The sequence below is a fragment of the Phalacrocorax aristotelis genome, chromosome 7 (assembly GCF_949628215.1).
Source record: "Phalacrocorax aristotelis chromosome 7, bGulAri2.1, whole genome shotgun sequence".
Classification (NCBI taxonomy): Eukaryota; Metazoa; Chordata; class Aves; order Suliformes; family Phalacrocoracidae; genus Phalacrocorax; species Phalacrocorax aristotelis.
The window spans coordinates 12,280,786-12,306,093 of record NC_134282.1 but is presented as its reverse complement, the minus strand read 5'-3'; the positions used below and the strand labels follow the sequence as shown (position 1 = coordinate 12,306,093).

At 41.0% G+C, this 25,308-nt stretch overlaps 1 protein-coding gene across 6 annotated transcripts in view; it reads left to right on the top strand.

Moving 5' to 3' along the window:
- The window catches only part of TFDP2 (transcription factor Dp-2), a 58,951-nt gene that overhangs the window by 23,109 nt on the left and 10,534 nt on the right, over positions 1-25,308 (top strand). For 2 of the 6 annotated variants that reach the window (XM_075098835.1, XM_075098836.1), the window contains exons 4-10: positions 9,335-9,438; positions 13,190-13,311; positions 15,827-15,874; positions 17,310-17,472; positions 18,013-18,156; positions 21,125-21,193; positions 22,849-23,000. In XM_075098835.1, the coding sequence (XP_074954936.1) occupies positions 9,335-9,438; positions 13,190-13,311; positions 15,827-15,874; positions 17,310-17,472; positions 18,013-18,156; positions 21,125-21,193; positions 22,849-23,000 (802 nt within the window). Of the gene's footprint in view, positions 1-1,187; positions 1,261-1,968; positions 7,765-9,334; positions 9,439-13,189; positions 13,312-15,826; positions 15,875-17,309; positions 17,473-18,009; positions 18,157-21,124; positions 21,194-22,848; positions 23,001-25,308 lie in introns of those variants that run through there. The other 4 variants (XM_075098834.1, XM_075098833.1, XM_075098838.1 and 1 more) reach the window with 3 other exon arrangements.

Genomic DNA, 25,308 nt, shown 5'->3' with positions numbered 1-25,308 from the left:
GTGTAACCAGGAGTGTTTAAAATTTAATGTTTGGGAGACGTTCCCAGTCAATAAGTTAAACACTTCCAGTTTTGTAATCCTGTTCCTACGTATTATAAAAATGGAAAATCAAATCTTTTCCTGCTGATTACAAGCAGAGGGCACATCTGTGTTACCACTCAGTCACTCATCCTGTAAAGCCACCTCACCTGCCCTCTGCATCCCCATGGATGTCTGCTGCTTTGAGGGCTCCATTCTAGTTTAAGGAGTAGTCCCAAGGCTACCTGATCCACAGAGCGTTGGAGTTCCCTAGGTATGAAGGCTTGTAATAAAATCAAGGTTTACAACCAGGTATTACTTGCAAAATCATTTTAGTCGTCAAAGAAGCTGGTGCTTCTCAGCTGTAAGTTCAATGAGACGTGGTGCCATCAGGGGAGCACTACTTAAACACACCTGAAATCACCTTCTGCGGTGACAGGTAAAGGGACAGCATGTCCTGAAGATTCTGTTGAACAAAACAAGGTATGCAGAGAACTCCAAATTTGAAAGCAGCTGCAGATTTTAAAGATTTCTGCTCCATCTGTGCAGTTCTGCAGAACGAGCTGGGGCAGGGGAGCCATGGCTGCCCACCGCCGAGGGGGCAGGACCCGGCCCTCCAGCCGCTGCAGCTCCGGCTCTGGCAAAGCGCCCTGTCCGTGACACAAACCAACGTGGGCTGCTGTGGGGCTTTGTGCCTTTGCTTTGTTCCCACGAGGTACCGGCGTTTCCCGCCTTAACACCCCGTACCCTGAGCAAAGTATTTTTCAACTCCTTCCATTTCCAGGCGCTGCTGCCGAGGCCGTACTGCGGCGTGGGACGGGCTGACTTAAAATTGCCAGTTTCAGCTTGGGAATATCGGCGTGAATGACGCTATTTCCAACTGCAGACGCGGGGAAGGAGAGGCTTTGCTGAGGCGGGCCGGAGGCCGCGGCCCCGGCCCTGCCGCCCCGCCGCCTGCTGCGCCGGGGCTCGCTCGGCGCGCGATTGCTCCCGCCTGGCCGCGCCGCGCCCGCGGGTAACGACGGGGCGCCGGGCGGGGGCCGCCATGGCCGGCCGGGAGCCCCCGGGAGCCCCCCGCGCTCCCGGAGCCCCTCGCTCCGCCCTGCCGAGTCTAAACTCACCGCGGGGGGAGGGGGGGGTTGGCGCTGGGGGGCCGCCCGAGGCGGGGGAGGGGCGCACAAGAGGAGCTCCTGTCTGAGCGCCGGTAGGAGGAGCAGGGAGGTGTTACAGTGCTACGGGAAGGTGCCCTTGCAGTGCCCTGCTGTGTGCGGTGGGACGGGGGGTGCGCTGCCGCCCTGCCCTGGGGGACCGTGGCAGGCTGCAGGAGTTCGTTGCTGGGGGGGGCGGAGTGCGGGGCTCCTGGGCGAGGCTGACCGTGAGCCAGCAACGGGTCCTCGCCGTGAGGAGGGCTGAGGGCAGCCTGGGCTACTCGGGGAGGAGTGCTGGCAGCTGGCGGAGGGAGGTGACTCTTCCCCTCCACCCAGCCCTGGTGGCGCCGCTCCCCGGTCCCCCAGTGAAAGAGAGACGCTCACGTAGGGGAGGGAGTCGGCCAAGGGCCGCTGAGGTCATGGAGGGACTGGAACATTCCTCATGTGAGGAAAGGCTGGTACTCTAGTCTGGAGAAGAGAAGGCTGGGGGGGGCGGAACTTAGCAGTGTACATAAATACTTGCAAGGATGGAGCCAGGCACTTTCCAGTGGCACCCAGTGATGGGACAAGGGGCAATGGTCGCCAGCTGACACACCGAAGGTTCCCTTTGAACATAAGGAAGCCCTTTGTCACTGTGAGGGTGACCGAGCACCGGCACAGGCTGCCCAGGGAGGTGGTGGAGTCTCCATCCTTGGAGATGTTCAGAAGCCATCAGGACATGGCCCTGGGCACCCAGCTCTGGGTGGCCCTGCTTCAGCAGTGGGGCTAGACAAGGTGACCTTCAAAGGTTCCTCCCAACTGCTCTGTGATTCTGTCTGCGTACTTGTAACTTTGCTTGTTAAGTATGTCTTTTACCAGGAATAGTTAGTTTAGGTTGGGAGGGGGGGCAATTAGATGAATCTCTTAGTAAACTGGAGAAGTTGGGGTTTGATCAGAATTATTACAGTAACAACAAAAACAACAGCAAAATCAGTAAAAATTATCAGGAAGGCTTGGGTTTTGGGGAAAAAAAAATTACCAGGCTTTGAGCTGGACAATTCCCAATGAGAATATGTTTCAAAAAAAAAAATCAAGATGTCTCATGTAACAGGGTTGTTTAATTCAAAACTCGTAGCTGCTGGTAGGAATGAAGAGGCAATAAACCTGATATAAATGGAAAAAGTCTAGTAAGGATTAACTTGTATTTGATAGGTTGCATTTTTAATTATACTGCGTCCAAGGTCTTGTTTTAACATGCTTTTAGCTTATTTTAAAAGTACTTGATGTACATGACCTGCAAGTAAGGGATATTCCCAAAAGTAAATCAGATCAACTAAATACACAGAGAAGTCACGTGGAGCACAGGCTTAAATTTCAATAGATAATGATGTGAAAATTTAAAGAACTCTAAATTTTTAAGTGCCTGTACAAAGGTTGCTGAAACCATATTCCATCATCTTTCATGGGGAATACTCTTGCACGTAAAAAAATTAGTTTATTTCACAGGTTAACCATTCTGTTTGCCTCCTAAACAAAATCTATTGGCTGACCCAGTGTGTCTGTGTCTGAAGACACTGGGTACTGATACACTTCTGTCTATGAACAGTGAGTTGGCAGTTACTAGTCAACAGGGTGTGGAAGAAAGAAGCAACAGTTTTTGACTGGTTGACTACGAGCGACATATTTGATTCTCATAGTAAAATGGTAGTCTAGACTAACAGTAGTTTTGGTGAATCTTACTGTCCTTTGTTAATACTTTTTTGTTACTATATTCTTAAATTCTAAGAATTTACATGGTGTTCTCTGCTTACTGCTGTGGAGGGAAAAGGAGGTCCAGCTCTAGGCCACCAGACTTGCCGCAGGCTCCATGAGGGAGCATCCCTTAATCAGATGAAATTGCCGTCCAGATTCCTTTGGGTGGTAATCTTAACTCTTAATACAACTTCACAATGAACTTTGTTTCAATATGTCTTTTTTTATGCAGTACCTAATTTTTACTAAGTCCTGATATGGCTGGCGTTTTCAAAACTTCTCAAAACTTCTCAAAACACAGGGCTGCCGTATGTCTATGCAACTGTAGTGGAAGCAGTAAGGCAGGTGTCTTTCTCTTTCTCTTTTTTTTTTCTTTTTTTTCTCCCCCTAATTAACATATTTACCATTTTCTGCCTTTTCTTGTGATGTAATCTTTTGCTTGCTTTGATAGACATCTTCTCTGGCAACAGTACCACCTGAATTGCCTCTGGTCACCTCACAGCTGCTTTTAAACATTTTTCTTTGCTTAGTGCCAGCATAGCTGTGTAGGTGACCAAGCAGTTCACCGGACCCAGGAACAGATTCAGCAAAAAAAATACCCATTGTTCCCCCTTGCCAAAGGAAAAGAAGGCGAGTTCACTGCATAGCAGCCATAGCCGTAGCTGTGCTGGCTTGCAGGCAGGAATGAGCATTGGCGATGAGGTCTGCCTAAACAAATTTTAGTGGCGGTGTGCTGAATATCTGAGCAGCGACTAGGGGGGCTTCCAGCTCGAGGCCTGAAGAGCACTGGGAGTTCATTGTGTGCTTGAAGAGATCTGCTAAAATGACCAGGACAACAGAATCGGTTATCAGTAGGCCTACACTTGGCACTTTGAGATTCATAGAACTGTTAACTCCTATAAATTTGTCTTAGACTGAACAGTAAAACACTGAAAGTGTACTGGTCAGTGTAAGCCAGAAGTACACTGAAATATTGTCTGCCCCATTTTGTTGTTTTGGTCTGGTTTGGGGTTTTTGGGTTTTTTTTTTTTCCTACAGATCTCTTTGATTTCACATCTTTCTACATATGTATGTACTTCTACAGACTAGAGAATTTTTAAAGTTAGGTTTATAGCCTAGTAGGTTTGTGCAATAAACAAATGAGGAAATCTACCAAGAAAATATATGCATAAAAATAGCACGTTAATAATTCAGTTTTTCTGTATGCTTTTTTAATACTGTATCCTGATCTTGGAGATCAGCTTCTGTTTTAGTGTAACAGATGTGCCTGAGGACACATCACATATGTTATTGCAAAATATCCTAGTGGACTTCCGATATTTCACAACTCCAAACTGGGTGTTTTTGCCATTACTGGTAGCCATAGGCTGTATTATTTAAAATGGCTGTTCACTGAATCACTTTTAAAAACATGGATATTTGTTTCAGAGCTCTGAACATGAAATCCAAATTACCAACACTTCCCTCACGTTTTGTCTAAAAACTGAAAGACTTTTTTTTTGTTGATGTACACATTGTGTGACCCCAGCTGGTTGGTCTGTGCTTCCCATCAGCTATGGTTTCCTTCAAACTGGCTGTGACAGATTCTATAGATTTTCTGGTTGACATTGTTCCTGATTATCTTTGCAACTAAGCTGCAGACCTAAGAGATTCAGTTACACAGGAAAAAAAGACTAAAACCTCTTTAGCTTCATATTTGTATAGGAGTCCATGTTGTTTGTGTGAAGTTAAGCTATTTAGGATGTCACATAAGGATTTAAAATTAGTCTTGTGGGATGGTTAGTGGGTGCATGCGAGCATGCATGTACATAAACATGGATAATTTTGTTCTGTGACTGCTTGAAGCTGAAGATCATTTAAATGGGATTTTTCTTTGTGCGTGCAAGTAAGAATATTTTGCAAATGCCAGGAAGAATAATATTTATGTAGTGATCATGTTTTTCTAAATATGAAAGAATAGCAACACTGGGTTTTCTCCATGAGAAACAACAATAGTGGTGAATGAGGGATGGAAAAATAATTTATGTAGAAGCAAAGTGGTTTTTTTCTAAGAGAGACATATATGTGTCCACTGACAGATTTTTATTTTGAATTTGCATCGGTGATGAGCATGCTCAGTTTGTGATGGTTTTATATATATTGCAGTTAAAGCCTCTGTGTGAGAGTTTTAAGTGGGTTTCTTTCCCATGTGCTCGGTTTTCCATAGGTAAAATGGGAATAATGACACTGACCTCCTTTGTGCTTTGAAAGTACTGCTGAGAAACATTATATAAGAATTGAGTATTATTATACAAATCATTCTAGTTTGATCCATCTCTGCTGACCTTTTTCATCCATGCAGTAAGATTACCGTGACTAGGAGGCTGATGGGTCTCATTGTGTTCAGCTTATCACTGTACACACTGGTGTTTTTCAGTGGAACATAAATCAGTGCAATCTTTTTTGTCCCCAGATGATGAGCGTTATTAAGGCTTGGCATTTATGTGGAATCTGATCATGTTTAAAGCCCTTACAATTGCCTTTATCACAATACAAGTGATAAAGTATATTACTTTGGTGATATTTCTGTTCTAAGTTGAATACAGAAGTCTGTTGAATATTTATAGATGATATACAGTATGACATCTACTTCTTTCTTCTACTTTTTCTGTGCTGATTTAGAAATAAGACTTGAAAAGATTGTACCTGTTGATGCTTGCTGTTTTGTAATACTACCTTGCCTTCAAAGCTTTAGAAATTACCAGCTCTTCAGCAAATGGGGGTGCACTAACCTCAAAAATTTGGTGTAAGATACAGCTAGTCATCTTAGCAAAGCAAATGCCTGCTCTCTGAGCTGGTTGCACTTGTGTCAGCAGTTTCCAGTTCGTGGTGATATTTCTACTGTGCTGGGGCTGGTCCTCACCAGCTCCAGGTCTTTCAGTGTCAGCTGTGTCCCACAGACCTGGGCTGCCGCTGGGCAAGGGCCACAGGTGTGACAGGATGCTCTTGGAAGCTGGATTTCTCTTTGTTTAGAAAAGACTAGTGACGCTGGCGATATTGACTGCAAAGTCTGTCTCTTCAGGTTGGGGTGCTGATATGATCCATTTGGAAACGCTTTAACTTTTTGCAGCAACTAACTGAACCAACTATCACATTTGCTGTGAAGAGGGGTGGGAAGGTGGTGTTTCCACCATTAAATATTTGGAGCAGTCAAGGCCACATGAGTATCTGGACTATGATCCTATTTTGGGGGAAAAAAAATAAAACAGGAGGGAGGGAGTATTTTATTAGTAAGTGATAAAACTTCTCGTTCACTACTTTTTCAACTGCTGACAAAGAATGACCTCTTACTGTGAAAATTTGGTTGCGCTTTCCTTGAGTCCACGGTGGATGAGAGAGACATCACTTATAAAAAGAAAGTGGTCCCTTTCTGTCCTATTTGTGTTCAAAAGTCTACACACTTGCATATTTATATTTACCCATAAAGAAATTTAAAAGGAAGGACAAGGGCAGGAAAACATTTCTTTGAAAACCTGATAAACTCTTAAGATCATTTTGATGATGCTGCTGCCAAATGAGGGATTTGTGTAGGGATTAGAAGATGATGATCTTTCTTACTGGCAGTAACTCTAGCCAGAAAGACTTTTAAGCATATGTCATAGGTAAGCAACTGTCTTTTTCAAATCAAGATCAAGTAATTTGAACGACCCTTGCATTTACGAAAGTTGCCTTAGAGGTGACTATATACCTTAATCTAGGTAGCTTTGTGAATGAAGGCAAAGTGCAGCAGTAGCTCTTAATTAGTTGTTTGGGGGTTTTTTTTCCCCCAGGGCTGCCACAGTTGATCTGTGGCTTTGGCCATGGGTGTTGTATTTTTAAGCTACAGTTTTCAGAGAGCCTCTGTGTGTGTGCAAGGGTGGGGGTGTACATACATATGTATGTTAAAACGATTGCCAGTGAAAATACATTACCATTTACATGCCAGATGTTGAGCAAGAAGCAAACCGTGTGCACAGCAATTGATGTGGGACAGTGGGTAGACCCGTACATTTAACTTACACCAGCAGCGCTAGTTGTACGGTGCAGTAAGTCTGACATGTCTCAGCCTTATGTTTTGAAACGTGACGATACGGGACCTCTTGCGGGCCAGGAAGTGTCGCTGGGGACGGCTCTGTGATGCAGCCCTGTGGTAAGAGAACTGTAAGCCAAGCGCTGACATTTCAGGATTTTACTGCACTTTGCCATGTGACCTTATGTTGTCGACACCAGAGAAGGTAATTTATTTCTTTTCCCTGGTAAGAAAAAGGGACAAGGAGAAATAGCATGAGAGCTGATCTTGGAGAAAAAGGGGTCAAAAGTTTCAGCTACAACAGAAAGAGGAAAATGGCTACAGCAATACTGGGAAGTGACAGGCACGCTACCGATAACAGCAGCCTGCAATGAGAGGGGGTACTAGGTTTTGACGAGAAAAAGCTGGCACAGCTTAACAAATCCTGGGCAAAATCGAGTAGGAAAAGTAAAACTGACAAGTAACTGGCCAGTTTAGAGAACTACTTTGAGCTCAGAATGGGAACACACTATATGCAAATAATGAATTACTCTTGTCTTGTCCACTCTGGTGCTACCTCACAAAAGGTGTTTCATAATAGAGCAAGGATTTACTGTGGGGGTAGGTTTGCGGGTGTGTGGGTTTTGTAAGTTGTTTTTTTCTAGATGAGTTAGGTGACCAAATAAATTATTCAATTTATTGATTAGAGAAGCAGCAAGCTACTTCTGAAGATGTTATCAGATACAGATCTGCCTTTTAGAAAATCAGTATTAAGTAATTGTATTACTCCAGATGCCAAAGGAATTTACACCGAACATTAGAACATCCTTGTCTCAAATGGTAAACATTTGTTACATCTGTTCATTTTTTTTATAAAGGTGAGACTTTGCGTGTGTGTCCATCTTTTCTACTTCTGTGCTGTAGCTACAGAAGATCCTTCTTTAAGTATTCTTTTTCTCTCAGTTGTCTTGCTTCAGCTTTCTATGACAGAGAAGTTACACTGTTGAATTTGTGATTTTCCAGTTACCTCATGGCAGAACATAGGTGTACTAAAAAAACCAAAGGACCATGGTTCAGGACCAAGTGAACAGAGCAGAGCAGGCAGTGGAGGAGAACAGGTTATGTGAGAAAAGACCAGGGAACAGAGATGTCAAACACCACTGCGTCAGCTTGGCACCATCGGGGCTAAGCTGCATGTTGACCAGCTCCTGTGGAAGGAGGGCAGGGCAGTGGTGAGGGCTGGCGTCTGCACTCTTCTGACGGAACCTGTCACCTCGGATGCCTTCAGTTTCTGCCTGCTAGTACTAGAGAGTGTAAGTGGCTCTTCAGGAGCCAGTCATTGGCCTTACGGCTCATGACCCCAGCTAGACCCAAGCTGACTCTGTGGATTGCGAGGCAGTGGCAGCTCTTCCTTACATTTGATTCTGCCTCCAGCCCCACCACTGTAATTCCCCTTTTTGAATAAAGCTGTGCATAAGAATGGGGCGAGGTATTTGATTGATCGATTCCCAGCTCTCTTGCTTTGAAGCTGTCAGAGACAGGAGCTGCTGCCACCACAATGTCCATAGATAAATAAGTGTTCACTGCTTTGAGTGTCTTGTGTGCAACAGTTTGAACACTCATGGGCTAGTAGTGCTGCATGTCAGTTTTGATAAAGACATTAAGTGAATGATTAATCAAGATTACAAGATATGATTTGGAATAGAGGATGAGCAGCAGCATTTGTGAGGCTCTCAGCATAGAGCTGCGCTTCTCTGTGAAGGCAGGATGAGTTAGGTCCGTAAGCAGTCAGGGATCACAAGGGTGATAAACATCTCGGAGTGAGAACATGCTGGGTTAGAGATGGTGGGATTGGCTTTATCTTGACATCCAGCTGCCTGCTCTGTTACTATAGGTAAGTTGCAAAGGCATCATTTACTCCAGCTGTACAGTGAGAGGCTGTGGTAGGCTTACTTCACTGATGTTTTTAGAATAGTGTAGTATAGTCAGATGAGGAATGGTTAAGGCTATGAAGATACCGGGATACATATTTTATGTATTTTATACATGTGATTATAGGTAGGATTTGTATGCTGACTTCTTTCTGCAAGTATACTCATTGACTTTAACTTCTATTGCTGAGATATGGCAGGCTGTGTGCTCTTTGTCTTAGGCAAGAAGAAATTGTTTCTGGAAATAAAATACTAACATGTAATTTTAAAGGTAAAATAGCAAAGGTGTAGTTTTGTGAGGTGTCCTTGTGACATCCGCTAAAAGGTCAGAAGGCTGTTATGTGAGGGTGTGTTTGCAGTGTACAAGTCAAAAAGGCTAACCAGATTCCAAAACTTTAAAATTATGTAAGAATTTGTCAAAGTGTTATTCCTAGAGTACTAAGGAAGTAATTAAAAACTCTTTTTACTGCTCTTTTTAGGTAATATTTCAATAATCGCATTACCAGTTTCCAGCACCAACTCCCCAACGAAGATTTTGCCAAAAACCTTGGGACCAATCAATGTGAATGTTGGACCCCAAATGGTAAGTTTTGCAACTCCGGTAATGCTAACTTGTGTAACTAGCTGCCTGACTTCCTGTTGATGTAATATGGAAATACGGAAAACAAAGATGTGAACAGTGCTAGGAACTTGCGGCTTCCTGCCTCAGCTGCAGGGGCACTGGAGTGCCCCACCTGGATGGAAGGTGATGATGTGTGGCTACAGCAATCTTGGCGTGCCAGAATTGCCACTCCCAGCTACGCTGCTGGGCAACCTTGGGGGATACCCATCTTCCTGGCTTTGAATGGAAACAGAATCAACTTTACTAGCTGACATTTTAACATTCAAAAGTGTATTAAGAAAAAAAAAATATCTCATTATGAATGTTATTAATGCTCTTTATTTTGAGCGATGTTCTCACCAGTAAATCTCCAGCATTGGCAAAGACTAAATGTCTTGGATGTGTCACTAGAGATTTAACTTGTTGAAACTACTCTTCTTAAAGAGGAGTGTAGTGTCTTTTCCTGTCAATGATAACTGTATGTGGGAGTATATTGCTGTTTCAGGGGGTTTGGATCTGGTTTTGCGAAAAGTTTTCGGTTTTCTGATGGCCAGAGAACTAAATACACAACACAGCAAACCATTTCTAATAACCTGATGCCTACTTGCCAAGCACTTAGCCTGACTACAAGAGCCATTTAAGGTGTTTTTTAAATAATCATGGTGTGTCTTTTTCACATGAGAAGTTCTTGCCGTTCTTCAGTGGCTTTTATCCCAGTTGGACAGATGGGCACAAGCATTGCAACCGGGCCCCCCTGGCTCCATCCTCCACTGTGCTGAGCTCTGCATCTGAAGTACTAGCTATGGGCTGTCTGCCAGAGCACAGCACTCCTCAGTGCATCCGTACTGATGCAAGTGTTGCTAGAGCACATGCCCTGGAGCATTTCACCAGAATAGTTCTACTACAAAAGAGTTATTTTGTGAGTGCAATAAGTAATAGCCAAGAACAGGGGAGAGCAGTCAGTTAAGGCAGTTCCTACTCTTAGGAGTGACTTCTCAGGACCCTGATTTTGGTTGAAATGAACCCCAGGTAACAGTTTAGGCTCTATAGCAGGTAGATGTTGCAAAAGCTACTGCATGGTGTGGCGCGCACATTTTGTTGTGGTTTTTTTTATTCTTATTTTATTTTTAAATTTTTCAATTATTTTATTTTATTCTGCTGCTTTGCAAGGATACATCTATATTCAGAAAACATTTTCTTATTAAATAGCCATTAGCACAAGTCTCCGAAGACATCCAGTGTACAGTTGTGTTGTGTCCCAGACTATCTAAAAGAGAACGTTCACAGGTTCTCAGTTGTGGGAACGTTAACACTCCTTTGGCATCTCATCTGTGTTAGCAACTGCCTGCTGCCGCAAGGGGCTTTTGGCTTTATTTCACCACTGTAAGTTACAGCCCTTGCAGCTGCTCCAGGTCCTTTCCGCAAGCACACAGTCCTCAGGATCAGTGGGGCGGGCCATTGGCTGAACGGTGACCATTGGGCTGAATCCCTCAGGGTACGGCTGTGCTAACAGTGAAATCAGCACAGTTTGCTGGATTTTTGCATGTGGGTGTTTGTTACAGTTTCTTCAGATTCAGTCTGTCGGTGTAAATTTAACAGCGTATTATTGATAAAATGTTAGTGCTTAGTTACAGGGATTTAACACATCCTACAGGTGCTCTGTTTGCTAAATTAGAGTGAGGTTTTCTTTTTTATGCTGTGCAGTGAATTCATGTGATTGCTTCAGGCACACTGGAGAAATATTTGCTGTTAAGAGAAGATGGTATTAGTTCTCTGAAAATAGTGTAGCATTTTTTGTGAAAGCAGACATTCAATAGTAAATTCAGAAGTGACACTGAAATAGCTCTGATTTGTGTAACCATGACACCTGTGCCCCTGCATCCAAGAACTTGCAGCTTGAACAACAAGCTGCAGAGCGGTGCCTACGAAACAGGTGTAGCCAGAGCGGCATGGCTGCCGGGGGCAGGGGCTCCCGGGGGGCGTGCTGCTGGTGTCTGCCCCCGCTAGATGGCACCAGGGGATGGAAGGATGTGGGACAGTTGGCCTGGGAAACACCCGAACATGATTTTGCCACCACAGTTTATTATAGCGGTTGTCACAAGAAAATGATGAGGAGATCAGACATAAAATACTCTTTTGTGACACGTTTGGTCTGTGATTTACAAGACATCGGTAGAGCAATGCAAAACCTCAGAGTGGGTGGAATGCAGTGAAATGCATTTCAGTCTGCAAAATATTTAAAATCTTTTTCTCCCTGGCATGTCTGCCATACGCTGGCAGAAACATATGCTTACTGCAGATAAATGTCATTTATAGCATTGCAAGAAATGCATATAAAAAGTTACTGGATTAGCTTGATGTTTAGCTAAAATATTGCACTGCTGGTTCTCACATATTGGTGTTACACCAGTGCTGAACTTGAGCAAGCTTTTAAAAATCAATCATTCTATCACAAGATGTTTTTGACTTTCAGCCAACGTAGCAGTAAGTCAATAAAAGTTGATACCTTTCCTGTGCCTGCATGCAGTGTGTAAAGTGGCCAGCCAGGGATCTTTTGTTCTCCAGTATCAACCAGTAAATATTTCACTTGGACCTGTGTTTTGGTTTTCCTAAATTTCTCTTTTCACTTGTTTCTGTCAAGCAATCCACTTGCAAAAGTAAGAAAGAGAAATGTGTGTCTTTAGGATGAAAAATACATACTTGTAATCACAGTGTGGTGTCAGGAGGGATGTGACATAATGCTCAGTGAGCTAAGGAAATGGGAAGTTCTTCAGATACCATTTTTTTCTATGTGCTTAAACAGTATTGATGGATGCCAAAGTACCTGCCTTATACTTATATGGCTGTTGGGTAAGTTAAGTAGTAAAGGACACTACAAATTTTAATACAGTAAGTACTCAAAAGGTCACTAACAAATGTGGTGAAGTAAAATAAAGTTTAAAAAAGCAAAATAAGGTATATGAGTAAAAGGCGTTGTCCAAGAAGCTCTGGTACGAATCTTAAGCTATTGAAATAAAAATAATTTAACATGTTTTATTTTAAAAGTTAATTAATTAATACTATTTCATTTTCAAATACTGCTTAAATTCTTCTGGAGACCTACTTTAAAGAATAAGCTTAGATGTGATTTAAAAGTTGTGACCACGTGTCTTAGTGTTCTGACAACCATTGCATGTACAATTTCACCAGGTTTTAATAAATGTAAATTCTATCTATACTGTACAGACTTTACATTTAATTCCATAGGTACAATGCTAGATTATTAGCTTGCTGGAATGCCTTGAGATCTTGTGAATGCTGGAAACTGCAGGGAATACTTTGTCTGCAGCTCAGATTGTCTTTGGTACCAAGGATAGACAATTGCAAGAGACAAATCCATGGGAAAGGAGGCTTTATTGATTACAGTGATCAAAAAATGGCCTAGGTGTACTCATGAAGAAACAATGAGATGTATGTAGGTAAAGGTCCTATCTGCCATGCCTAGTTATTTCTATTTGTCTAGATCTTGTCCATAGGAATAATACAGTAATATGGTACACGTAGTAGAAAACGTAACAGCATTGTAATTACTTTCATATATGAAGGTCTTCTGATTAAATCTCTTCTGTATATTTTGACTGCAGCTTGCATCTGGTACAGAATTTTTCTTAGTACCATGCTTAGTATGAATCTTGGGCTGTGGTAACCTCTATTTTCTTGAGTGAGCTGTGTTTTTTATTTTTAAATTTCATAGATCATAAGCACGTCGCAAAGACTGACCAATTCAGGGAGTGTTCTGATCGGGAGTCCGTATAACCCCACTCCAACAATGGTCACACAGACACACATAACGGAAGCTTCTGGCTGGGTCCCAGGGTAAGATTTTTGTTTTATTTTAAGATGTTTGATCTGTTCTGATTTTTTTCCTTTATTTAAACTATTGTATCTATGTGTTGGCTTACAGCTTTTAGTTCTTGCACAACTAAAAGGAGTATGCTCTTTAGCCTGTTATGCGCTTTTGATGTCTGGAGCACGTGAACACGAAATTACAAGCACCAGTCACTTCCCTGTCTGTTTTAACTTTTTTTTATGGCACCATCTGTTTCTTTGTGAAAATGGAGAGTCACAAATTCGTGAGTCCTGTTAAAAGAAGACTTTATTTTTTTCATAAGTTCACAGTATATCCAAGTAGCTTTTCTGTTGAGCGTACCAGCGGGTGCCAACAGCAGAGAGACTGTCAAAAACACTTCAAGCAGCATTTCAGAATAAAGCTCTAATGGAAAAACTGTAATGTAATCAATGTTGTCTTATTATTACTATTTTATAGTAGCAAGTTTTCATGGGGTTCTGAGGTACTCCAGAGTAACATGGCTGTCTTTATCTCTTCTAAGGAAATCTGGTCTTTACAGTGTGCTTCATCATTTTTTTTTCTTTTTTTGATACCAGTACTGCTGAGCTGATCTGTCTCAAGAGCACTGTAGTGCTTTGCCTCTGAAAATTAAAAAAATTATTTCCATATCTGGGTTAGTTTTTGTAAACAGGTGATGAATGTCAGTAGTACCTTTTCAGCTTTAGAGGTGGGAAAATGGAGCATCTGGGACGTGGCAGAAATGAGAGTATAATTGTACCATGACTTTCTTAAGGAAAGGACTGTCAGAGACGTGTACTTCCCAGTCGCTATATTCCCACCATAGACTCAAACTGCATGCCTGGCTGAGCAGTTTTGAAGCTTGGTTGTTGTTTTTTTTGCCGAGTATGTGTCCATCTCCTCAAATTCCTTTTCAATCCACATAGTTTTGATTTTATTTGAAAAAGGATTTGTCAAAGATTACTTCGTTTCTCCAAATTTTGCAAGATTTGTAGGTCAGGCGGAGTTCTTTCAGTACCCAGAGGAGGGAAAAGCTACAGTGCCTGTTCACGGCTTGCTAAACAAAGAATCAACGCCCATGAGCTTTCTTAAGCTTCATCCAAACCCAGGTGATGGAGATTCCCAGAGAGAAGCCTGGTTGCAGTGCATCAACCACACCGTCAAGGAGAAGCACCATCCTTCTGTTTGTATGCTGTCAAAATCTAGACACACTATTTCCAATGAGCCTAACTATTTTGATGCTAAAAAGGAGCAAGATGTTCTCTAGACTGGCCGATCATTATTGTTCCCTGCAGAAGTCCATACTATAGATCATATTTTCATCAAAGACAGAGGGTGAGGAATGGTCTGTGGTGTTGCTGAACCTGAGCGGTGAGCCCTTGCTGAAGGCAGTTCCAGAGCTTTGCAAGTCCAGACGCCTTGCTTTAGCCATTGTTTACTTCTCTTGACAGATTCCAAATTGTTTCCAAAATCAAATGAGCCAAGAGCGCATTCATTCTCAGGGCTCCAAACAGCCTCTGTCAGCCTGGCTCTCAGGCCAGGGGACAGCTCTCCATTCCCTGCCATTCCAGTCCCCACCCCAGCCCGGCAGTCAGTCTGACCCCTGGCAGTCAGTCCGACCCCCAGCTGCATGTCGGGAGTGGTTAAGCACCATGGACAGGGATTGCCAAAGATAAAAGTCCTGCTATTGCTGCTGAGGAAGACCGTCTGCTGGTGGGTTCTGGATCGCACAACCAAATACACGCAGGCTTTCATGGAACAGCTCTTCAAGTCATCATTTTTGTTCAGTTCCATTCATAACATTGTCAGGTTTTTAGCTGGGTAGGTATCTGCTGTGAGCCCTGGTTTTGAAACTGCAGGGTAACATGAAGTGATTTACTGATAGTTCTCGAGCAACGTGTGTTAATCACCTGCAAGAACAAAAGACAAGTTTGGCATACAACTTCTGAAGTCTGCGTGATGTAGCTAATAAAAAGAACAATAAGGAAACCATCAATGATAGGTGACTGCTTCTCCAATGCAAAGTTCATGTCAGCTACTTCTTCACACTATCGCTCTTCAGTGTTTTACCTTGTTTTTTGTTTAAAGATACCAGAACATTCAATGTCCTGAAAATACAGGATATATCTTATGTGCTATTTAGAGGCATTTTTCTTCCACATGGAGGAATGCTAAATAGGAGTTTTCAAAGGAGCCCAATTTCTCCTTTTTGATGGGATTTGGTTATGTAGCTCACACCTGCACTTCCTGTAGTTCCAGACAAAGTGACATCCCTAAAATCATACAGGCAAAGCGTTGTAACATTGGGACTAGAACTTGTCTGGCAGTGAGCTCAGACAACCTCCAAAGTCCTAGCCACTTTCTCACAAATTTTGTTAAGCTGCACGTATGCACACTCTTTTCCTCTGTCAGTAAACATGTGACAACAGCCAGTCATACACCACCTAGGCCCCAAACACATTGATTTTGCTGGTCTAAATATATAATGTTATGTTCATCTAAGTTTGGATTGTCTTTTCTTAGGGACAGAAAGCGGACTCGAGAATTTATAGAATCAGATTTTTCAGAAAGGTGAGTATCATTGCACATATGTGTATGTATACGCACACGTTCTGTATATGGTCATACCTATTTTACCTCTTCAGAGCTGCCCTTCGGAGAGATGGGTGTCCAGTTCCCACTTTCAGCAGTTTCCACTCCTCTGTGTAAAAGCTGTGTTGTCTGTTATTCCTTGTAGTTATAATTCATTACTCTCTGCTTTATCACTTCCTGATAAATACATTTGCTGTTACAGATGATACTGGGAGTTGTGAAAACAAACAAAACACATTTCAGAAACAGGATTATTTTAGTTTTCGATGTGACAAATGCTTGTAAACAGATTATCTTTTCCTTTGCTTCTGAAACTTCTTTGAATGCGTTCAAGGTAGTTTTATTTGTTTACATCTCAGGGGTTACTCAAATACCTGCATAGGGATTAGGAGTGTGGGTTTGGTTTTGGGTTTGTTGTTTGTTTTTGTTTGTTTTTTTTTTTTTAATATTCTGGTGTTCCTTTCCACGCTTTCTTTTCCTCTGTCCTTCTTTCCAGTGTTCTGTTTTCTTACATAGACTCAAAATTTTGAAATGCATTCTTGTATTTTAATGTTTTCCTTACCTTATTACTGTTGACAGAAGTAGGGCCTTTTTCTCTGAAATAATAGATCTCCCTGACACTTATTATCAAACCAACTTGTAAAACAGTAGTTAAAAAAAACCCAAACCAACAACAAAAACCCAGAACAACACAGCTGAGCTTTTTAAAGGCTTCTGTTGAAATATGCATCCAAATCTAGCTTGGTGATAAAACCAATTGGCTGGTTTTCCCATTATCATTATCTAAGCTCTTGCTTTTCTGGGTGAAGAAAGCAAATGCAAAAATAAACCTGACAGCTGCCAGTTATTACTCTGGCACCATAAAGCCCAATGAAAATGTACTCACTCTCCGCAAAAGAGATTCTTGTATCTAAGTCTTGACTATGATGGCACAGATATTAAACTTTGTTGTTAGGAGAATTATGGTATCTTCTGCTGTCTGTAAACAGGGATGTCTGGGCCTTCCGATTTTCAGCACAAACATGAGAGTTCCCTGTAAATCTGGCTTCCAGGGACATAAACAACCTGGGAGGTCCCCCTGCAATTTTTGGTTGCTCCTTTGTGAAACTGCCTGGACAGGAACTACAAATGCAGGGGTTTTTAAGCATCTGCCCAGAAGCGTGTGTCAAATACTATACAAATGTAGAAATCGCCAAGAAGGGGGAAAGTACACTGAAGAGTGTACTTTTCTGCCAACTTGTAAGAAACAAGAAACTGGTTCAATAAAGCAGAACAGTTTTATTTTTCATAAAAATTTCATAGTACATACTTGTTATCAGTCCTGATTCCTGTTGCAAAAGGTAGACCTTTTCCTGTGTAGCAAAGTAGCTTATTAACATTCAATGTGTTCAAAGAATTACTTTTCTCATTCCAGCAAGAGAAGCAAAAAAGGAGATAAGAATGGGAAGGGTCTGCGGCATTTTTCAATGAAAGTATGTGAAAAAGTTCAACGTAAAGGAACAACTTCGTACAATGAAGTTGCTGATGAGCTGGTATCAGAATTCACAAATTCTAACAGCCACCTAGCTACAGATTCGGTAAGCAAATATGTGCTGAAATCAGATATACCAGTACAAAATTGTCCAGTTTACCATGGAATTCTGTCCCTTCTGTTGCTGCACTGTCCTGCTACACTCCATACTTCACTTACTTAACCGCATCACAAATACACAGACTTACGCTCTGAAATTTAAAAATATAGAATTAAAATGAAGAATTGACCTCTGTCTGAATTATAACCAAAATAGAGACGTCTGCTAAAAAGCGCTATCTTTAAAAAAGGCTACTCTTGTACCTACCATATGTGGGCTTGTCAGGCTTTTCAACTGTAACAGACTTGCCACAATGGGAATTTGCTGCACAGAGGTGTCAGGCAAGTCTGAAGCTGCCATTTGCAACCAAGCACACTCGTGGTGGCCAGGTAGTAGTACAGGTGAAGACGTGTTTTAATACCGCTCTGACTTGAACTGCCGCTTTGGCTTTGTGTCTTCTATGTATCTATGAAGGCTGTGTTCAGTCTTTTTTTCTTTTTTTTGAAATCTTTTGTTGTAATTAATGCTGCGTTGTTTTCTTAGCAGGCTTATGATCAGAAAAATATTAGGCGGAGAGTTTACGATGCCCTTAATGTCCTGATGGCAATGAACATAATTTCAAAGGAGAAGAAGGAAATCAGATGGATCGGCCTTCCTACAAACTCAGCTCAGGAATGTCAGAATCTAGAGGTAAAGTAAGGCAGATGGGAAATTCTGTGTACTTCACAGATTGTGATAATGGAGCTGCTCTACTTTAGAAGAGGATTTTTTTTCCTCAGTTTGAACCTGATTAGGTTTGATTCTTGCACACTATGAAAATACAACTTCTGACTTGATGCTCCTCAGTTGGACTTGATCCTAGAGGTCTTTTCCAACTTTAATGATTCCATGATTCTATGTTTTGGGCCCCTCAGTACAAGAAGGACATTGAGGTGCTGGAGCATGTCCAAAGAAGGGCAACAAAGCTGGTGAAGGGTCTGGAGAGCAGGTCTTACGATGAGAGGTTGAGGGAACTGGGGTTGTTTAGTCTGGAGGAGAGGAGGCTGAGGGGAGACCTTATCGCTCTCTACAACTAACTGAAATGAGGGTGTAGTGAGGTGGGTGTTGGTTTCTTCCCCCAGGTCACTAGCGATAGAACAAGAGGAAACAGTTTCAAGCTGCATCAGGGGAGGTTTAGATTGGATATTAGGAAAAATTTCTTTACTGGAAGAGTGGTCAGGAATTGGAACAGGCTGCCCAGAGAGGTGGTGGAGTCGCCATCCCTGGAGGTATTTAAAAGATGTAGACGTGGCACTTCAGGGCATGGTTTAGCAGACATGGTAGTGTTGGTTTGGGGGTTGGACTTGATGATCCTAGAGGTCTTTTCCAACCTTTATGATTCTATGATTCTATATTTGAATAAACTGATAGGCTATGTTTATGTATTCTTAGTTGAGTTTTTAGTATACATTACATGAAGTTAAAAAAACCATCTGTTTACCTTACAAAAATGGACATTGATTGAGTCAGGGATTACTTTTAAGATTAAAGTCTGTAGTAGCCTGAATTAACCAGAAGGAAGTCAGAAGAATTTATGGTACAGTTATGCTTACAAAATGGTATAAATTTGAAAGGAGACCAGTTTTCTATTAATGTCTGTACTTGGAAATGCCATTCAAAGGAAATTAAATTGAAAAATAATTCTTCTAGGATGTCAAATTCTAGTTATCTAGCAGGGGGAAAAAAAAGAAGTTTTACTTATTGGTTATTTCCGTTATTTTTCCAGCAGGCTAAGAGTTACCATGTTTTTGCAGGGATGCCAGAATTTATAGGCACAAATGTTGCTTGTCCTTCAGGCCAAACGCTCTATAAATAAAAAGCACAAGTTACTGCATTTACTGCAGAGTGCTGTAATGACTGTCTGTAAATACCTCTTCATATGTATTGTATTTGTGATACTTGTGACATCAAATATCTTGAGGTGGGTGGGGTGCCTCTCCAGTACAGATCAAGGTTTTTTTGGGCAAGTTCATTTACATCAGTTGTCTTTCTAGATGTGGTAAGAAAAAGCTTTTACTATCCTTGTCCATTTCAGCAACTTGGAAAATACATCCACGCAAGGAGTAGGTGTATGCTCAATCATTATCCTCCAGGATTCTTTTTTTTAAAAAAATTTGAATAAATCTACATTTTGCATGCATTCATGTGAATGCATTATCTTCACTGTAGGTTATTGTTACACATACAGAACTTGAATTTCAGTGTGTCATCTACAGTGTTCATACACTATTTGCTGTTTCAGGCTCTAATTACATATGCACAGAATGGAAGCCAGGCATATTTTCTTAAAATGTTGCTTCCTATGACATAATAGAAAGGAATAGAAAATAAAGCTGCATTTTCATGGTGTGAAATTCAGCATTAAGTTTGCTTTTAAAGCTGTGTAAAGTGCCAGCTCTTCTTACAGTGTAATTCCATAAGAAGATTACGAGAACAAAAATGAGACCCACATACAAAAAAGCTTGTTGTAATTTAGCCATATTTTCTATATATCTGGACTGTTTCTTGGTTTTGAGAGTTATATGTTTGTCCCAGCTAATAAAGTCATATCTACTGTGCTCTGAAGGAAGCATTTTAAATATTAAAGTGGCTGGGGGAGGGGAGGAACCACCACAAATAAAACAGGGGGTTTAGGCTAGCTAAGTTTTAAAAGACTGCATCATTTAGTTTCAGTGGGTGAATGAAAGGTAATTTAAGAGTTTAATATTTTTGGGAGCAGTGATACAGTGCAGGCAGCAACAGGATGATGAGGCAAAATACCTTTTAAACATGATGACTACTGGCCAATTCTTTAGTGTTGCCACAGAACAATATTTAAAATACTGTTGGCTGTATCTGCAGTGTCAGTCAGCATCCAGTACTGCTGCTGTTCCAAACACTGCACGCTTAGGTTGAAGATAGCTTTGCCCCATAAGCTGGCATTAACAAAACTGATGCAAGAAATGGATTCTGTGCTCATGTATAGAATGTTACCTCTACCCCCTTTTTGTTGCTGAAATCTTGTTAGTTTATTCAAGTCTCAAATGCGTAGTCCAAACAAAAAGTGGAGGTCACTGAAAAGACGCAGGTGATGATCCTAAGCCCAGTCTCCACACACTTATGCCTGGTGGCTTGTAGCTGGGAGAGCAGTGGAAGGGGTGTGCACAATTCCAAAACAGTGGAGGGCAGGAGGGGGGTGTAAAAAAAAAAAACAAACACCCAACTCAAAGCACCCCCTCCAGCAAGTGTTTAATTTGGTGGTAATCGGCACTCTGTGCACATTACGAAAGAGGAGGAATGAGTGGAGAAATAATACCGTCTCTTGTAATGATTGATTCTTTACTTAAAATTATTGACAAAGAAAGAAATTAGTTTGTCAGACCTGTTTTATGGAGAAACTCGTGACTATGCGATTAGTCTATTTGAAAAAGAAGAAAATGTATGGCAGCTGGGTAGGCCCAAAAGGCTTGTGCAATTTACTTGCCGTGCCATGGAATTCACCAGCATTTACAATGAAAGTGTGGATTTTTATCATGGTGCTAGCACACCAACATAGCTCTAAAGCCTGTTCAGTTTGGCACAATGGAACAGACAAGGTAACTAAGTAATTATCTTGATGTATTTACAATTATATTTTAAGCTAGAAAAACAGAAGCGGATTGAAAGGATAAAGCAGAAGCGAGCCCAACTACAAGAACTGCTGCTGCAGGTATATTTAATTTTAATTATTTTTTTCTAGAAATGAAATTATCAAGTGCTGATCTGACATGTTAGACCTTCTGAAGTTCTTTCTAGCTTTATTTAGCAGCTATAATATAATAGGGAGAAAAGTTTCACACTTGTGACCTTTGTGGATTCTAGTAGGGGGACCTCTTACCCTCACTTTCTGGTTCATTTTTACCTATTGTAAAACAGCATGACACACCTGCGTGCTACGGGCTTTTGTAAGTGCTCTGCTGCAGTTCTGTCAACGTTCATGGGAATGGGAGCAACTCACGAGTCCCCCTTGTTGACTCTACTCCTCCCCCAGAGTTACCTTCTCCAGATAGTTCTTACTGGAAAATTTCTTTTTTGATTCTAAGCTATGAAATTTACAACTGAACTTGTGTAACTATGTACAGAGTTGTTTTGGGGGAGATAGACATTTCTGGATCCGAAGAATGGATGGCAAATCCAGCTCTTTTACATTCTTAAGATGACTTGAGTTTTGGCTTTGATTGCAGAAACAGATTTCAAATGCATCTTTGCTTATCAACTAACATTTTATAAGTACAGTTATGAGCATTCTTAAGTGTTTTGGTCTGTGCAGACTTCCAGTAATTTAAATGCAATCATACTCTTCTATGAGGCTACAGGCAATAAGGGTATATTTTTTTCCTGGTGTGACTATATTGATACAATTCATATGTAATTAGATATGCATGGGAGCTTTTAAATATCTGCTACTTCTTTTTGCCATCACCAAAAACTGTTTCTCTACTTAGGGCACAATTCTGATTCTATCTGTCTGACATACTAAATTAGCAGCTTCTCTAAGAGTGACATGAAATTATCCTGGTGAAAAATAAGGCAACTCAGGCCCTCTTAACTACTAGTTTGAAAACGACAATAGTTGCACTCTCTTGCTATCTACAACTGTCATTATTTCCTTGATGATGTTCATTGTCAAACAGTTTACTGTCCTTTGGGATTCTGTCTATCCGTCTGTCCCATTCAGTGGAATAAGTAGTGCCTCAGAGTGGGCAAGTACGCTGACTGCCAATCCCTCAAATAACATTTCCTAAAAACACACATTTTCATACATATGCAGTCAGATATAAGGCTTCAGTAGAGAGTGAGCGCTGTCATAGACGGCACCTGTTCAAGAACTTTCAGAGTAGAATTTCAAAACTCATTCTTTTGAGAGAGAAAAGAGGGTGATGGATGAGAAGGGCCAGAGAATTATGGGTCATGGGGGGGTGTGGGAGAATGCTGTAGTTTCTGTTAACTTTCATTTCAGTGTAACTAGCTCCTCATCTGAGGTAGTTACACATATAATAGTAACAGAAGAAACCTCTGACTCCTATGCCTTTTTCAAAAGGAATGGGGAACAATTCTTCACCAAGCTTTATTGCTTCTTTCTTGTTTCTTCTCCAAGGATTGTGAGGGGGGCATAGCCATTAGGGTATGCGTGAAAAACGTGTTTAACCTCTTCCTGGTGTGCTTCACTAGTGCAAAGAGGAAATCGGGCCACAACTTACGTTTTAACAGAAAATTACTGGAGATACTGAGAGTTGGTAAATAGGAGCTATGAAGTTCCACTTGCTGGAGACACTGATGTCTTCTCCTTTATTGTCAGTGATCAGTTTTTCTTTCTTTCTACAGCAAATAGCATTCAAAAACTTGGTACAAAGAAATCGGCAAAATGAACAACAGAATCAAGGCCCTCCTGCTTTGAACTCAACAATACAGCTGCCTTTCTTAATAGTCAACACTAGCAAAAGAACAGTTATAGACTGCAGCATATCAAGTGATAAGTGAGTGTTTATGGAATCAGTTTTCAGAATTTTATTTGTGGAGTGGATTTTTTGTTTGAACAAATGAGATAAATTCTTCTAGTTTACTAAAAGAAATAACGTATTTAAATTTTCTACTGTCGCATCAGGGGAGTGTTTTGTTTTGGTTTTTTTTAATATTTAATGCAACCTCAGTAGTAATAGGAATAAGTTTATCAACATTGCTTCACAAACACTAGTTAAAACAGGCAGACTTTCACTGTTGCAAAAGGCACTTCAGACCGACAGTTCAAAGAGGAGAAATAACTGAATGAAATTAAGGACAGCGCTACCTTTTAATGAAGCTGTGTGGTAGTGTTGGTGAATTCTTACTCCTAATATGCCATAAATGTGTTTAGCCAGAAACACAAGGTGATCTGTGTAACACGAAGGCAACATCCTAGAGGTGATAACAACAGTTTTTTAAGTGTCTTTTAATAGCAGAAAGGTTGCACCTAGTTCTTTGAATGGAAAACAGGAAGAAAATTACATAGAAGTTTGAAATATTGTCTTTGTAAGCAAACTGCTCTAGTTGCACTTTTGTATTAATCTGAAAATCTTCCACTTACTTCTGTGTGCTTATGCTCTTCTTCCTGTGAAAATATGGCTGAAAGTATGAGGTACTGTTATGGTAACTGTTAATTGGATCACAACTAGTTTATTAGCTGAAAATAGCTGGCTGGCTTTGCTTTAATACTGTAGATTACTCTGTGGCATTCAAATCCCATATTGACCTTGAAGTCAATTAACATGCAGCAAAAATAGACAGTCTCTGGTGACCTAACCACCAACATGCAAAAAAGCAATACTATTAAAAGTTGAATTTTTGTAGAAAATTGGACTGAAGTCCCATACATTGTGTGACAAAACTTTTTGAATACTTCCATCAGCACTGCAGTTCAGCAAGTTGGGAATTTTAGGATCAATATTGATTTAGCTTAACTATACTCCTGTTTTATAGGCATACTATACAGTTCTTACTGCCCCTTTGAACAGTGCTCTATATTTAGGTTTGAAGTCACTAAAAAGTTGAACAATTTCATACTGAAACTTCAGAACTGCTGCTTTGAAGTTGTCAGAAATTAAACTGGCATTTGGGATCTAGAGCAGCGTAACACATTTCTACAATCTCAAACTGTAAGAAAACACTACTGCTAAAAATGAGCCCACCGAAATGATTTAAGTTGTTGATATTTCAGTTTATATAACCCAGCTTCCACGTTTCTGTCATCTGGATATCATTAAGTGTACAACCCAAATTAAACAAGCTTTCTACTGTGGTTATTATTTGTGCAACTGATGAGTGGCAGCAGCAGCATGTAGGTAAACAGTACCAGAAACTGCTAGCGTTTAAACCACTGTTACATTGATCTGCTAAACAAGGCAGTGGGCAGAAGTGGTCACTCAATTTGAAGAATTAAAATTCTGTAGTTTATTGGAGAGTATTTGCACTGCCTAGCCACATTACTGGTCAGCTGGAGTGCTTGCCCTTCGCTTGGTTTTTCAGCCTCAGTTAATAACCCGCTGTTGTAATGGGCTTCCATTTTCCTTTCTTCTCCCAAGTAATATTTCTATAAAGCATTCGTTGGTATTTATGATGCAACAGCAGGTGGTGTTAGAAAGTCCAACAACCAGGTAAGCTTACTGCATTAGCTACTCAAAATCGCATTTGCAGAGGATTTTCCAAAAGAACACAATTGCTTGGGAAAATGGTACCTGTAAGGGGGATTTACCATCATGAGGAACACAGGTTTTGTCTTCTAACTTTTTGTATGCAAGAACAGGCTCTATCTAGCCAAAACAGAACGAGATTTCTCGCATGTAAAACAAAGAGGTTATTGGGCAAGTTTTGTTTAGAGTTTGGGAAGGCAGATGGGTGCCAAGCAGCATACTGGAAATGACGTTTCTGAAGTTGGAATAAGAAGTGGAGTCTTCAGATAAAAAGGAAGAAATGAAAAATTGTGTTGAAAAGATGAGGCACCTGAACAGGAAAAATATATTAAGTGTATATGGTGCTTTTACATAAACGCTGTGGGTCGGGGGGAATTAACCAGAATACCTACTTTTAAACAAGGCTGCAGACACAATAGATGTATCAGAAGCTTGGAAAAATTAGAACCTCTCTATTCTAATAGGAAATGCAGATGATTTTGCCGTTGGAGATACAATGCTATACATTAGCAAAAACATGTAGGAAGTAGGCTCTTGTATCCTTAGAGGAAGAATTGCCTGCAAGAGCAGAAAATACCAGATTAAATTAATTGTTGGTCATATTTGCACTTACCAGGGT